Genomic DNA, 13,405 nt, shown 5'->3' with positions numbered 1-13,405 from the left:
TGCATGTGTGTGTATTTCAGGCCTGTGTGTGATTACTAACAAAGTGTGTACACAAAGTGTAAATTCTTATTTCCCCACTGGGGATTAACAAACAAATTAATAATTTTAATTAATATTATTAGATTATAAGACAATATGAAATTTGTTTGTCATATCACCCAGATAATTATCACCCAATTCTGCAGTTTCCCTCAGTTCTAACAGAGTGTTTTAGCTTCTCTCTGTGCGTTGTTTTGTTTTTTTGTACCGTAACTTTAATGTTTTGGTTCACTCTCACCATTCTCATTAGTGTAATTTTCAGATGCACCAGGCAGCTTTATTCAGCTAAAAAGCTCTGAGAAACCCACTACGTACCACCTAATAGAAAATAAAGTTAGCAACAGTTAATGTAGTGGAGAATTTACCATCATTGATGTTTGATTATTGTTTCATTTGACAGCGTCTTGGTGGATTATGAACAACAACTGACAGGGAAAAGCAGCTGCTGCTATTCAACACAATAAAAGCAGGAGGAAGAGCTGATTGTGTTATTATTTTATATTTTTTGTTCTTTGATATCCATTTTTTTCCCTTATGGCATGACTAGGATTTTTGCAAAGCTATAGCTCCCAGGTTATAAAAAAAGAAGATTGCTCAGATAAATCAGTCAAGAGTACAACAAATAAAAACCTTGGAGAGAAACAATTGAAGGCAATGCAGTGTTTTATTGTGTGATCAGGATTTGTGCCAGCATTAATTTACAACCACATTTATTGTTTCGGATTTAATAGAAACAATATCAATATTTGCATGATTTCTTATTTCTTAGTGGTAGTTTATTTCAATCAGAACTACATCTTAGAATAGATATAATGTCATTGATGCCACAAAAATAGAAACACATCAATGATCTGTCCATCCATCCCTATCCATCACTCATACTTCAATACAGACAAAACATAACTGTTGCTAGGGTTAACCTGCATTTCCCCTTGTTCTGTCTGTGGTATTGTACTTTGTTGTCACCTTCAAAGCTTTGCTGCCAAACGTATTTTTGCTGATGGGTTAGACAGCCAATAGAAAAAACATAGTGAATGAACGATTATGGTCCACATTTAAACTTGTATTGTCATGAGTGTGTCACTCCTGCACTTTAGAAAAAGCCTGGACCTAATTATGAAGAATGGGTGTTTATTGTAGATTGTCTATTAAAAATGTTGAATCAACTGCTGTTATAACAAGCCAAGAGCTACACTAAAGTGTAGTGAGACATTAGCGGACGCTAACAATTAAACAAATAGGTCTGCAGTTTGCCTGTACTGTCACTCTAGAAATTAAGCTCAAAGCCCTTGTTTTACATTTGCAGTGTAAACTGTACAGTGCACAGAAGTTTATATTTTGAGTACAGATATTAAGCAGAAACTGTTCGGTGTAATGTGATTAGACAGAAAGTCAACAAAAGCTGTAAGATGTTAGTTATTGTTGTAGAACATTGGTAAATGTACAGTATGATAGTATATTGAGCTGTGATGGATCTGATAATGTGAGGAACGAATGTGTTCACTCTTTTTTTAAGTGTTTTATCATTTATTTTATGAAGAATATACAGTTGTTATGTGGATGTTTGTTTTCTGGCATGAAATAAAGTTCATGACTTGTTGATGAAATTAAATGACGCGTTAATTGTCCTCTTGCTTAAGATGACTAAACTGTTTATGAATTGTGATCTAATAAAGATCAGAGATATTTATTGGTAAATGAATGGTCCACTGTGGCCGAGGCTGCCACCTGCTCGTCAGATATTCATTCACACACATTTACACTCCGATGCAGCATCGGGGCCAACTCAGGGTTCAGTGTCTTTCCCAAGGAAACTTCAACATGGGACTGCAGGGCCAGGGATCGAACCCTAACCTTCTGGTTGGCAGGCAACCACTACCTCCCATCTACCACTGAGCCTCAGCCGCCCCCGAGTCTATCAGGTTATATTTGGCTTAACAGCATCTTCATCCCAGAGTTCATTAACTACCAAAAGTAAGTACTTTAAATTGTGTAATGTTATACTTCAAACCCTCCTAAATCTATGTACAATGTCAGTAGAAGTTCATATTAAATATATAATATTAAATGTTTCTCTGCAAACTGAAGGGAATACATTTGGTGCAGAAAGGAGGCATTTTACAGCTGCAGCCTCTCATGGAGAGAAATGCTTCTGCCTTATCAGATCACACACCCTAATCTTTCCGTGCTTCGATTTTCTCCTCAGTTACAGTGGGGGTTCTGTCAGGGCCAATACATCTAGCAGCTATGTGGGCTAAAAAACATGCTACATACGTTCCATGTATAATCAGCAAGTCAGTCCACTAATAAATGTAAGGCAGACAAAAGAGAATGTGCGTCACTCAATATGATGTGGATTAATTGCCTGTAAATGGGTTCCATTTGTGACGTTTGGCACCCATTAGCAGATGCTGACTGTCACTACACAGCTATTTTATCAATTTGGAGCTTATGTGCATGTGTTTGTGTATAATAAGAAATAAGTAGTTAGACTAGTTGGAGACAGGGTGAGAGGGAATAAATGGGCTAGAGAGAATATGAAGAAGAATTGGTTTGTGAAAAGACAGGGAGACATTGGCTGACGAAAGTCAGTACTGTCAGGGCACACTGGCGCCAAAACGAAAGCAAACTCAAGCAGAAAGCCTGAGCTCCGGTATCCTTAACCCACTCACACACCACCATTGGCCAGCTCTGTGATAAGCTATAAGGTAACAGGAGGATGGATGGAGCAACACGGAGGAGGAGGAGGTGGCAGCTTGGATTCAGAGAACGCAGTGATGATTACAGTTACGTGTCTTGTAGCATGTTTCAGGCCAGTTGATCGAGGAGGGATTACTGACGGCTCAAGGCACAAAATATATTTCTGGAATTAGGAAGCGTTTGATCTGTCTTATCAGATACTTTCATAGGCCACACATTTGCTTTGGCATCAGCATAAGATGACACAAACACGTGGGGGAGTGCATCAGCTCATATGAGAGAGAGAGAGAGATAGAGAGAGAGAGAGAGAGAGAAAATATTCTATTTCAGTTTAATGGTGTTGATCTGAATAAAACTAGGTTACTGTCATGTTTCTGTCCCTGTCCATAAACAAGGACAGTGATGAGTGGAACAGTTTTTTCTTTGAACATGCAAATGTCAGTGCAGCAGTGAGCATAGATACTGCAGTAAGCACACCATTTCATTTTACTTGCGGTTTCAAGTGTTATTATTAGGTCACTAAATGGCACTGTAACCATGGAGATGCCAAAAAAATGAAGACGGAACCTTAAGCACATAATTGTGTCCCTGCTTAACAACTTTCATCTCACTGCACTAAAAACAACCTCTGCATGTTTCTAGTACATCTACTGAAGGAAGGAAAAACAGTTCACAATTTGGTAATTATACTGAGTCAAAGTCATGGTCATAGGTAGTGGTCGGGCTAGACAAAAATAGCACTTGATCAACTACAGAGTACTGGAGATGTTTTAAGAAGACCCAATACTGCCACAAGAATCGCAGAAAGAGACAGAGAAAAGGAAAGTACATGAAAACTGAGGTAAAATACAGAAAGACATGGAAGCAATGGAGAAAAGCGCAGGAGGGAGGAGAAATAAACACAATGCAGGATGAGAATGCAGGAGGTTTGGGTGGAGCAGCCTGATGAAAAGACTGGTTAAAAGAAATATTAAACCGAGAGGAACGCCGGTGGGCAATGAAAGGGGGGGGGAGGGGGGTGTTCTTTGAAGATTGGAGAGAGAGCAAATTGGCTTGAAAAAAAAATGAGGGAAAATAAAATAAAGGAGGACAAGAAATGAGCAGATGGAAACTTATAGATTGTAGGGTCATGGAGGACAGTGTGATGTGAACAACAAACAGAAAAGTACGTACAGGGTAGAAATAATGAGAGAGCAACAACAATGATGAGATTACTAAAAAATAGTTAATAAAAACGCCTGCACTTACAGTGCATCCACACTAAAGGGATACAAGAATGTGGACACCCCTGTCCATAAAATTGTGTACTTTTCTAGTTTTTATTTTTATTTTTTCAACCTTTATCTATTCAGGAAAGTTTCACGGAGAGGACGCCTCTCTTTTGATCACCCTGAACCTGATCACTCAGTTACACACAGTCACAGCTGGAAGCTGCCCAGTACGCTGAGCAGCTCCACTTGAACGGTTGGGATAAAGGGCCTTGCTCAAGGGCACCGCAGTGGAAGTAATGAGGGAAGGGTGCTGCTTTTTCCCTTTCCCCACCCAGATTTATCCTGCAGGTCTTGGAATTGAACCGAAAACCTCCCGTTCATAAGCAAGAGGAGGCAGACGCATCAGAGGACAAAAAAGAGAGTGAGAGAAAAAAATATTCTGTTAAAAATATATATGAAAATAAGATGATTAAAAGGTGAAAACAGAGGAGATTAAAGCAGCCTGTGAAATAAGATTACAGATACAGAACTGCAAGGAGAAAGCCGTAAGGAAAAAAGCAACAAGAGAATAAATAAAGAGCAGCAAAAAATAGAAAGGCCAAAAATAAATGAAAGCAATCCAAGACAAAACAGGGAAAAGACAATGAGAATACACGATCTGATGCTCACAGAACACATAAAAACAAATCATATGAAATCTGCAAGGAGTAAAATGAAGGCCTCTGACATGTTTTATTAAATGGGAAAAATTGTCAAAACTATTAAAAGGGCATGTCAACTAAACATGTTGTAGTGGTGCATTTGTGACCAAGTTTTTGCTGATATTTTTGATTCCCAGAGATGTCAAAATGTGCTCAGTATCTGCTGGATTTTAGTCGTAACTTCCTGTTCTTCTATCCATGAACTGTGCGCCACCGGTAAGTACAACTTTGAGGTACTGGTTCTTATTCCTTATACGACATTCCTCTTGATGCCTGCACTCAGAAGTGATGTTGTAGATTAAGAGGCTGCATTCAACATGACTCATGAGATAAACTTTGTAAACTATTGCTGTCAAAATGTCAAATTTGCAGCACCAAGAACATTAAATACAGTATTGTTTTAGCTCTGTAATAATGCATTTTTACATAATGTAGTGAGCAAATAATCCTTAATTTGAATTGAAAGCGTAAAAAAATCCCCAGATTAGAGATACGAGGTGGCATAATTGCAATACAGTTATGATTATGACACACTGCTGTAGATTGTATATTAATCAGGCTTAGCTGCACCAGGACCAACCATTAAACACTGTTAACTCATCAATATTTGAACCCTCTACACAATGAGCCTTTTAACACTTGAATACTCTGGTACATTTACTGTCAACAGGCCTACATATGCGTTTTCAATGCAGTATTTTCTACTTTGGAATTGTTGCTTTTACTTAAATCCAGATTTTAATTCTTCCTCCACCTCTGCCACCAGCTATTTTCAAACGATCTACTTTTAAGAAACCCTTGTCTCACCAAAAGAGATGGAGCAAAAACTGAGTTTTAATGCAGAAGAAAATCATGATGTTTTTTTTTTCTTGGTTTGCAGCCTCCTTTAAGATGCTGTCACACTGCTCCCTGTGTGCCGGCAGTCCGTCAACATCTGTCATCACTGTCGGCAAAAGCAGTAATTATTATGCCATCATACTGGTGCAACACATTTGGAAAAATGCCATATCAGTCCAATCATGCCAACAATATATTTTTAAAGAAATCCCTGCCTGATAATCCCAGCCATGCAGTCACCCCACTCGTTCAAATGGCACAAACATTATTGCAGTGGGGATCATTTGTGACTCTTATAATATAATTTGCAATAATTTATGCATTTTGGGCAAGATTTCAGTATTGTACCTGGTTAAGGTGGAGCTAATTTTATCATAATCGACCTGCAATGTGTTGTGTATTTAAATATCTATCTGTAGTCTACATCTATCATGTAGTTGAATGAAAAGTACATTAATGATCTCTGAAGTATAGTAGTTAAAAGTAGTAGAACATGGAAATATTAAAGCAACATCTCTTTACTGTACTTAAGTTTTTTTTTATAGTTGTATACTTTCAATCAAGTAAGACTTGAATATCTATTCCTGCAATGGTTATTAGTGAATTAAAATAAAAAGATAAGAAAACAAGCTGTATAAAGTAGTGTAATTCAAGAGTCATTTCTTACATATAACTGTGTGCCACTGTTGGCAGTGGCCTACCAGATGTGGACCTCTGTAAACACTGTGTTATTGATTAGACTGTCAGCTTTTGTTGTGTATACAGTTATGTATTATACATAAAATTAAATTAAAAAATGTTCTAATGTAAATGACTATGTCCCAGTGTGGTGAATATTAGAGGTAAAAGTAAGTTTTGGGCCTGCAGCCCCCAGTAATTCTGCATGCAAGCATTACAACAGTGCAGTGCCGAGATGTTGCGCCACCTAGTTCCACCCGAGAGAACTACTCACGGTAAACTCTGATCTCTGTTCCTTTCCTACACTCTCTTGTAGAACTGCGATCAGTCTCCGGTACCGCAGCTGAATTCTTGTTACATGATGTAAGTGCATGTAATAGTGTTAATATGCTTAAATAAACCTATTTTATTGTAAGAAGTTATGATATAATTCCTTTGGTTTTCTTTGTTAAATTATAAAAGTGGAACGGACGCTGATGGCGTGCTGTGAAAGTGTTTTGGGCTCTTTCAGACGATTTGGATGATCTTATCATATTCTAAATCGATCGATTTTTCTTTTCTTTTGAAAGGCCATTGTTATGTATGGAGACACTATTTGTGCATCAGATTGAAATACATTTCAGCCAATGGGTAATAAAGTAGCCTACCATGAAAGAGAGAAAATGCTAATTTCCTCCAAATAAAAATACCATTAAAATAAATCCTTCTCTTGCATTGACAACCGTGAAAGATTGAAGTGAATTCACTCTATCTTTGTTTTTTGTTTTTAGGCAAATTTACAATTATTTGCAAGAAATCCCAGTAAAACAATGTGGCTATTGCCTACTTACCAGATGCTTATTCCTCCCTGTTGTTTTTCTCTCCAGCATATTCATTATTTTAGCTATTAATATAGCCTACTTCACACCAGAAATCTGACATGACTTTGGAAGATTTGATTACTTTTGTGGTGTAAACTATAACTTAGACAGTATCACCGGCTGAATCAACGTGTAAATCTAGAAGAAGTGATAGCAGCCAGATTGCAATCCAATCTGTAGTGTTATGCATTTCAGTGCAGGGGCACAAATTGTGCATGTTAGTCTACAAACAAATAATAATTTATAAAGCCTAAATAATAACATCACTGTACCTATACCTTTAAATTACCCATGATCCCTCGCGTTTTTTAAACGTTTTGATTCAAGACTACTTACAAACAACATAGACGATCTTTTGAAAGAGAAAACTGCCACAGTGTATAAGATTAGGCTATTATTGATTAACGTCATACTGCGTGATCATATGCATATGTTGTGACACCGTGACTGTGAATAATCTTTGTATCGCTTTGTATTTATTAAGCGCGCACACCAGGTTATACCCGGGCATTCGGAAGGCTTGCTATCTGGGCTACACGCGGAGAACCTGGTTTCTCTCTTCTCGCCCAGGGGAAAGTCCCCGGACCTATGGCAGAAAGTGTCCCTGGGTGAAACCAGGCTCGGCCCCCGCTGCATCGTCTGTAAGCTGAGACGTTCACTCGAACAGAGCTTGGTGACGTGGGCCGACATTGTCAGCGTTAACAGTAATGCAAGCAGTTACTAACGCGTGAACAGAACGGGGCTCATTCTCGGAATGCACTTTTTACCTTTATTCACACTGATGTTGGTAAAACGCGAGTACATTTTAACGTCTACAACTTGTTACTACTTCACAAAAGGCCTCAAAGCAAACACAATTTACTAGGGCTTGAGATACAAATACGTACCCTACGCCATCTCCCTCTCTTTGCATATAAAGAAGCTTTAAATATATATTTTTTATTTTAACATCTGCAAATCTGGGCGTGCAATCGCAGTTTTGTGTTATAGCTGTCTTGCACAGCAGTATAATGACAATAGTTTCTTATTTTATCTCAAATCCTATTTTATAGTCTGATTATGCCGCATTAACAGGTTTAGATTGCCATCTTGTGGTTGAAAAAGTGACGTGCAAACCATTAGCGCCTAACCGAGTGCCTAATTTAAATTCAGGGAAATCAACCTGACGTTATAGACTATAATTTTGCAAAGAAAAAAAAAAATCTCGACGAATTATATATCTCAGCATCTTTTAACCTTTTTGTTATGAACCAAACGTTTTATCAATTTCACAATAAGCATGCATTGTTTGATATATAAACAACTCAAACAACTCAGATAGTTATAATTCTGTAGCTACAAACTGTTTTTATTGTTTCCAACTGTGCAGAATATCCAGCTTTATAATTCAATAGCATATTGTAGGCTACTCTTAAAAAAATCTATGAATCTTGGCCACCCAGTGTGTGTCTGCACCTAAAGTAGGCTACTGCCCCTGTTGTTATGGAGCAGAATGAGCACACTGGCTAGCTGGGTACAAGTTTGGTCCTGTTTGAACACCTGGTGGCGATTTCACAATTAGCCAACATTGATGGATGGATGGTGAAATTAAAGTGGTGAATCAGGTGATACAGAAACATTATGTGCCTCAGCCTCATCATCATTATTCATCTGTAAGTGGCAGCACTGAACATGGCCAGTGGGTCTCCATTTTCTCTCTGGTGTCACCTTTCTGCACGACGGAACAAAGACACTTGTTTTCCCATGTTGACACCACTAGAGGGAGCGCCGGATTAACAGCATCCTTCCTAATTCACTCTGACATGAAGGGCACACACAGACTCACATGGATTTACTGTATACTACTGGATTAGGCAGCACAAACAAAGATTACAGCATCACATGGTGGCCCCTTCCAAATGGTGTCTGCCAGGAACCTGCTTCCCCCTCTGAGTTATCCCATCATTCACTTAGAGTGGGTCCAGGCTCTTGCAGCAGCATCACAAATGTTCAGCTCCTCCCTGCTGTATCCTGGAGAGACAGAGGAAGGGAGGGAGACAGAGGGAGGGGGGGGAGGGAGGAGGGAGGGCGATAGAGGATCAGGGTCAGATGAATTTCAGTCTGAATGACGAAGGCAGTGTTTGCAAATGAAGAGGAGAGTGTGTGTGCATGTGTGTGAGAGAGGACGAATCAGGGAGTGCTAGAGAGAGAGCTTGGGGTGGGGGGGATTGTGTGTGTGTACGGGGAGACAGAGAGGAAATCCAGGCAGGAGGAGGAAGTGGACATAAAGGGAGGAAGAAAAAGGGGGCAGGAGGAAAAAGACAAAACAAGGGGACCCTGATAAAGAGGGAAGATGGCTGAGCCTGAGCTGAAATTACGGAGCAGCCGGGAGAGCGTTGCCAAGGCGTTGAGCCAGGAGAAGATGGGGGGTAGGTACAGTGCATGCTTACACTCCTGTAGATACCACATGGTGCAGGGCTGCATTATTCCGCCATGCGCTCTGATGCAACATTGCCTGATGCAAAAGTACCTTGAGAGTGATGTGGCTATAGAGATGCATCATGGTGTTTTGGGTGTCTGTGTAATAGTGATACAGGTGAGGAAATGTGACACATATTATGTGCCACATTTGTACATTGTGTTGACATGTGGGCCCTTTCTTGGTTGTATAAACAGAATTACCTGATGCCGTGCGTGTCTACATTAACAGAGAGAGAGGTACATTAGGGAAATAAGTTTCTTCAAAAACAGATTAAAAAAAATAAATCCAGATGAGCCTGTTCAACCTGTTTTTTAACAGTTCATGCTACACATTTCCCCCAAATTACTGAACCAGAATGCACATTAGTTCTTGTTTTCATATAACAAGTGTGGTGTTTTGTTCTGTCAAATGAACCAGTGGCTGAAAATATCACAGCAAAGCAAATTGTGAAGGAAGACTTTATTACTTTGAAAATTTTCTCTTTTATTTGTGACCACTGGCAACACCAAATGACTGTCCCTCAAATGTGAAACTCTCTTTTCTAATCTCCTGGTCTGCTGTCCTCTCCATCCTCCAGCCGCTGACCAAGATGATCTGATTGTGGAGCACCCAGCGTCTCCATCTACCCCCATGGTACCTGCTCCCACTGACACAGGCCCTACGATTGGCTCTCCTGCCAAAGAGAAGATCGAGCTCAAACGCAGCATCACTCTCTTCAATGGTGTGGGAATGATCATAGGCACCATCATCGGCTCTGGCATTTTTGTCACCCCAACAGGTGTGATCAAAGAGACCGGCTCAGCTGGGCTCTCCCTGATCATCTGGTCTGCCTGTGGCGTGATCTCTACCATGGGCGCCCTATGCTACGCTGAGCTGGGCACAACCATCACCAAGTCCGGGGGAGACTACACTTACATCTTGGAGGTGTACGGTGAACTGGCGGCTTTTCTAAAGCTTTGGGTGGAGATGCTCATTATCAGACCATCATCACAGTATGTGGTTTCGCTGGTGTTTGCTACCTATCTTCTGAAACCTCTCTACCCAAACTGCAGCGTGCCTGACAGTGCTGCCAAGCTCATTGCCTGCTTGTGTCTTAGTGAGTGGGGATTGTTGGCTGGGGTTACCTTGCAAAGACTTTATTTTCTTTCTTTACAAATTACATTTAATGAAATTCACTTATTTGATACACTTAATTCCAGGTAATTATCCCCCTACTCTCTTTTGTGTCTCCCCACCTCCTCTAGCCTCGCTGACGTTTGTAAACTGCATAAGCGTGAGAGCAGCCACCAAGGTGCAGGACTTGTTCACAGCCTCCAAATTGCTAGCCCTGATCATCATCATCCTCTTTGGCTTCATCCAGATTTCCACAGGTGAGTCCCACTTACCCACTGACTGAGCCGCCCATTGTTTGTCGTGGTTAGGCTCATTCAGAGGCAACGTAAAACTTAACTGCAGAGCATTCTGTGGTTTTCAAAACACAAAGAGACCCAAAGCAGTGATAATAACACATGATTCCAACAGACTAATGTTATTACTGATATCAATTGCCAGCTGGGTTTTGCAGTTTAGTCTATTTTACAATATGGTATCATTTCTAATGTGAATACTAACATCTTGATCACTACTTGATGCTGAGTTAAGTGGACAAGTTAGTTAATACTAAATCCCATCTCTTGTAAAACTTTATTGTTAGACCAAGACAACACATGGAAAACAAGCTCATCACTTTAGTGTGAAAGTACAACCGCTTCTTGTTTGATGTGCGTGTGATGAGGCATGAGGTTATTCATAGTACGATTACCTCAGCCAAATTAAAGATATTTTAACTGTATTGCTGCTTTTGGCTGACGTTTTTAAACCTTTTAAATAGATTCTAATTGCTTTCACTTTTTTTTTTAAACTGAAATATTATCATACTTTGCTTCAAATCCTCTTTGATGGGTATTTGTGTGTTTTGTTATCTCCCAGGAAACATTACTTTCTCCACCCTCCAACATGATAAGTGTGTATTTTCGAGAATGTCGTGTACAGTGAGCTAAACCAAATCCCACTTGTTGTCATTGTTGTTTATTGCACTGTATGATAATAATGTAGATATTACCAAAATACAGTAATGTCCAATGTACATCAGTGTTATTTCTTTTGTCTCTAATGATGAACAAATTGTTGACTAACACTAATGAGCCCAACCAAGCAGACTGCCCTCATTTCAGTTTGTTAACACAGAAATGAGTTTGAACACAAGGCTTGTCTGTCTGCAGCTATGTGTTTGAGTCGGAGCGAGTGTGCAGCCATGTACGTGTGTTTCTGCGTGGGTGTACTACAGTTGAACACTGATGAGCACAATTGGTTTAATACGTGACTCATCTGTATGATACATATATATACGTGTAGGCCTATGTACCCTGTAAATATATATTATATACAATATGTAACAAACCATGATATAATTGATGTAGTTAAATTAGGGAAACAGGGGCTTGACATTTTAGAAATATTGATGCTGTAAAAATAGACAATTTTTCTGCCTGCAGTAATTCATAGTCCTTAAATTGAATGGTAATTTGAACTGAATCTGCCATAGCATTGCTCTAAACATGGAGGCAACCACTGCTGATATGATTCTCAAGTGCAATGTCAACTTCATCTTGAATGAAACAAGATGCACATGCTTTTCCAAACTTAAATAGTAAAGCAACGTCATTTAAAATACAACAGCGCGAAAAAAGATAGGGTGGCCATCGTTTGCTTCATGCTACATCTGCTGCCCCACCTTCCCCCCCTTTTTTTTTTGCAAGCCCCAGCCCACTACCATTGTGCGCCACACTGTGTTACCATGGAAACTAGGCGGGGAAGCTTGCCGGCTGTCACACTGTGGTCTTTCAGAGTGAGAAAATAATGTGTGTGTTATATGCTTCATGGAAAACAGAGTCATTACCATCTGAGGAGAGAGAGGTAGAGGAGTGAACCCCCCCCCCCCCCCGGCCCCCCCCCCCCACCCCCCCCGAAAAGAAAAAAGAAGAAAGAGGCCCCCCCCCCCCCCCCCCCCCCCAGAAAAAAAACAAAAAAAAAAAAAATAAAAAAAAAAAAAAAAAAAAATCCACACACCACACACACACACACACACACACACACACACACACACACACACACACACACACACACACACATATTTAATAAAATGTTAGCTGGACAGATACAGATTATGTTTAATTTCAGTACATATAAGCAGATGCTCAAAACTGGAAGCAAAGTGTTTAGATTCCCAGCCGGCTAGTTTAAAATGTCAAGCCTGTCAAAGAGCAGGCAGCAACAGCCTGGGCTTGATGCATAAACTAAAAGCAGCGGCCTTGATTGAGAATCCATTTGATGTCTATGAAACCACACAGTTACTGAAGAAAGAGAAATGTTTCAGTTGTTTTAGATTCCTTTAACTTTAACTTTTTCTTCCTGTGTGTAAATGAATGTATGTCTCTGTGTGTGTGTGTGTGTGTGTGCGCGTGCGTGCGTGCGTGCGTGCGTGTGTGTGTGTTTGTGTGCAGGTGATGTGCCGTACCTGAAACCAGACAAGGCATTTGAAGGCAGCAAACTGGGAGTGGACAATATTGTCTTAGCTCTGTACAGTGGTCTCTTTGCTTTTGGAGGCTGGTGAGACCTTTGTGATCTATGTTTATGTTATGGAAAAGAAATTGAAATTATTCATTCATAGCTGCCAAGTGATTGCTTTGCAAAACAATATTCAGTAATTCCAGTATTTATCCAATCCCTAAAATATTGTTCACCTCTATTTATTTTAGGAATTACCTGAATTATGTGACCGAGGAAATGATCAATCCAGAGAGGTGACTTAAATGCCAACAACATAACTACAATCATCCATGACTGAGTTTGTTTAGATAGATAGATAGATAGATAGAT

At 39.8% G+C, this 13,405-nt stretch overlaps 2 protein-coding genes across 3 annotated transcripts in view; both read left to right on the top strand.

The window, feature by feature from the left end:
- LOC116693265 (N-terminal EF-hand calcium-binding protein 1) overlaps positions 1 to 1,651 on the top strand; it is a 17,180-nt gene extending 15,529 nt beyond the window's left edge. The window contains exon 12 of the mRNA XM_032522133.1: positions 440 to 1,651. Within this exon, the coding sequence (XP_032378024.1) occupies positions 440 to 468 (29 nt within the window). The 3' untranslated portion in view covers positions 469 to 1,651. The remainder of the gene's footprint in view (positions 1 to 439) is intronic.
- Positions 1,652 to 9,100: 7,449 nt separating this feature from the next.
- The window catches only part of LOC116692778 (large neutral amino acids transporter small subunit 1), a 9,400-nt gene continuing 5,095 nt past the window's right edge, over positions 9,101 to 13,405 (top strand). The window contains exons 1-6 of one of the 2 annotated variants that reach the window (XM_032521298.1): positions 9,254 to 9,434; positions 9,833 to 9,842; positions 10,066 to 10,583; positions 10,732 to 10,857; positions 13,030 to 13,135; positions 13,285 to 13,329. In XM_032521298.1, coding sequence (XP_032377189.1) covers positions 9,359 to 9,434; positions 9,833 to 9,842; positions 10,066 to 10,583; positions 10,732 to 10,857; positions 13,030 to 13,135; positions 13,285 to 13,329 — 881 coding nt within the window. In that variant the 5' untranslated portion in view covers positions 9,254 to 9,358. Of the gene's footprint in view, positions 9,435 to 9,832; positions 9,843 to 10,064; positions 10,584 to 10,731; positions 10,858 to 13,029; positions 13,136 to 13,284; positions 13,330 to 13,405 lie in introns of both variants that reach the window. The other variant, XM_032521299.1, reaches the window with a different exon arrangement.

Source organism: Etheostoma spectabile, chromosome 7 (assembly GCF_008692095.1).
Source record: "Etheostoma spectabile isolate EspeVRDwgs_2016 chromosome 7, UIUC_Espe_1.0, whole genome shotgun sequence".
Classification (NCBI taxonomy): Eukaryota; Metazoa; Chordata; class Actinopteri; order Perciformes; family Percidae; genus Etheostoma; species Etheostoma spectabile.
Note: the sequence above shows the minus strand (reverse complement) of the source record. Positions and strands in the feature narration are given on the sequence as shown.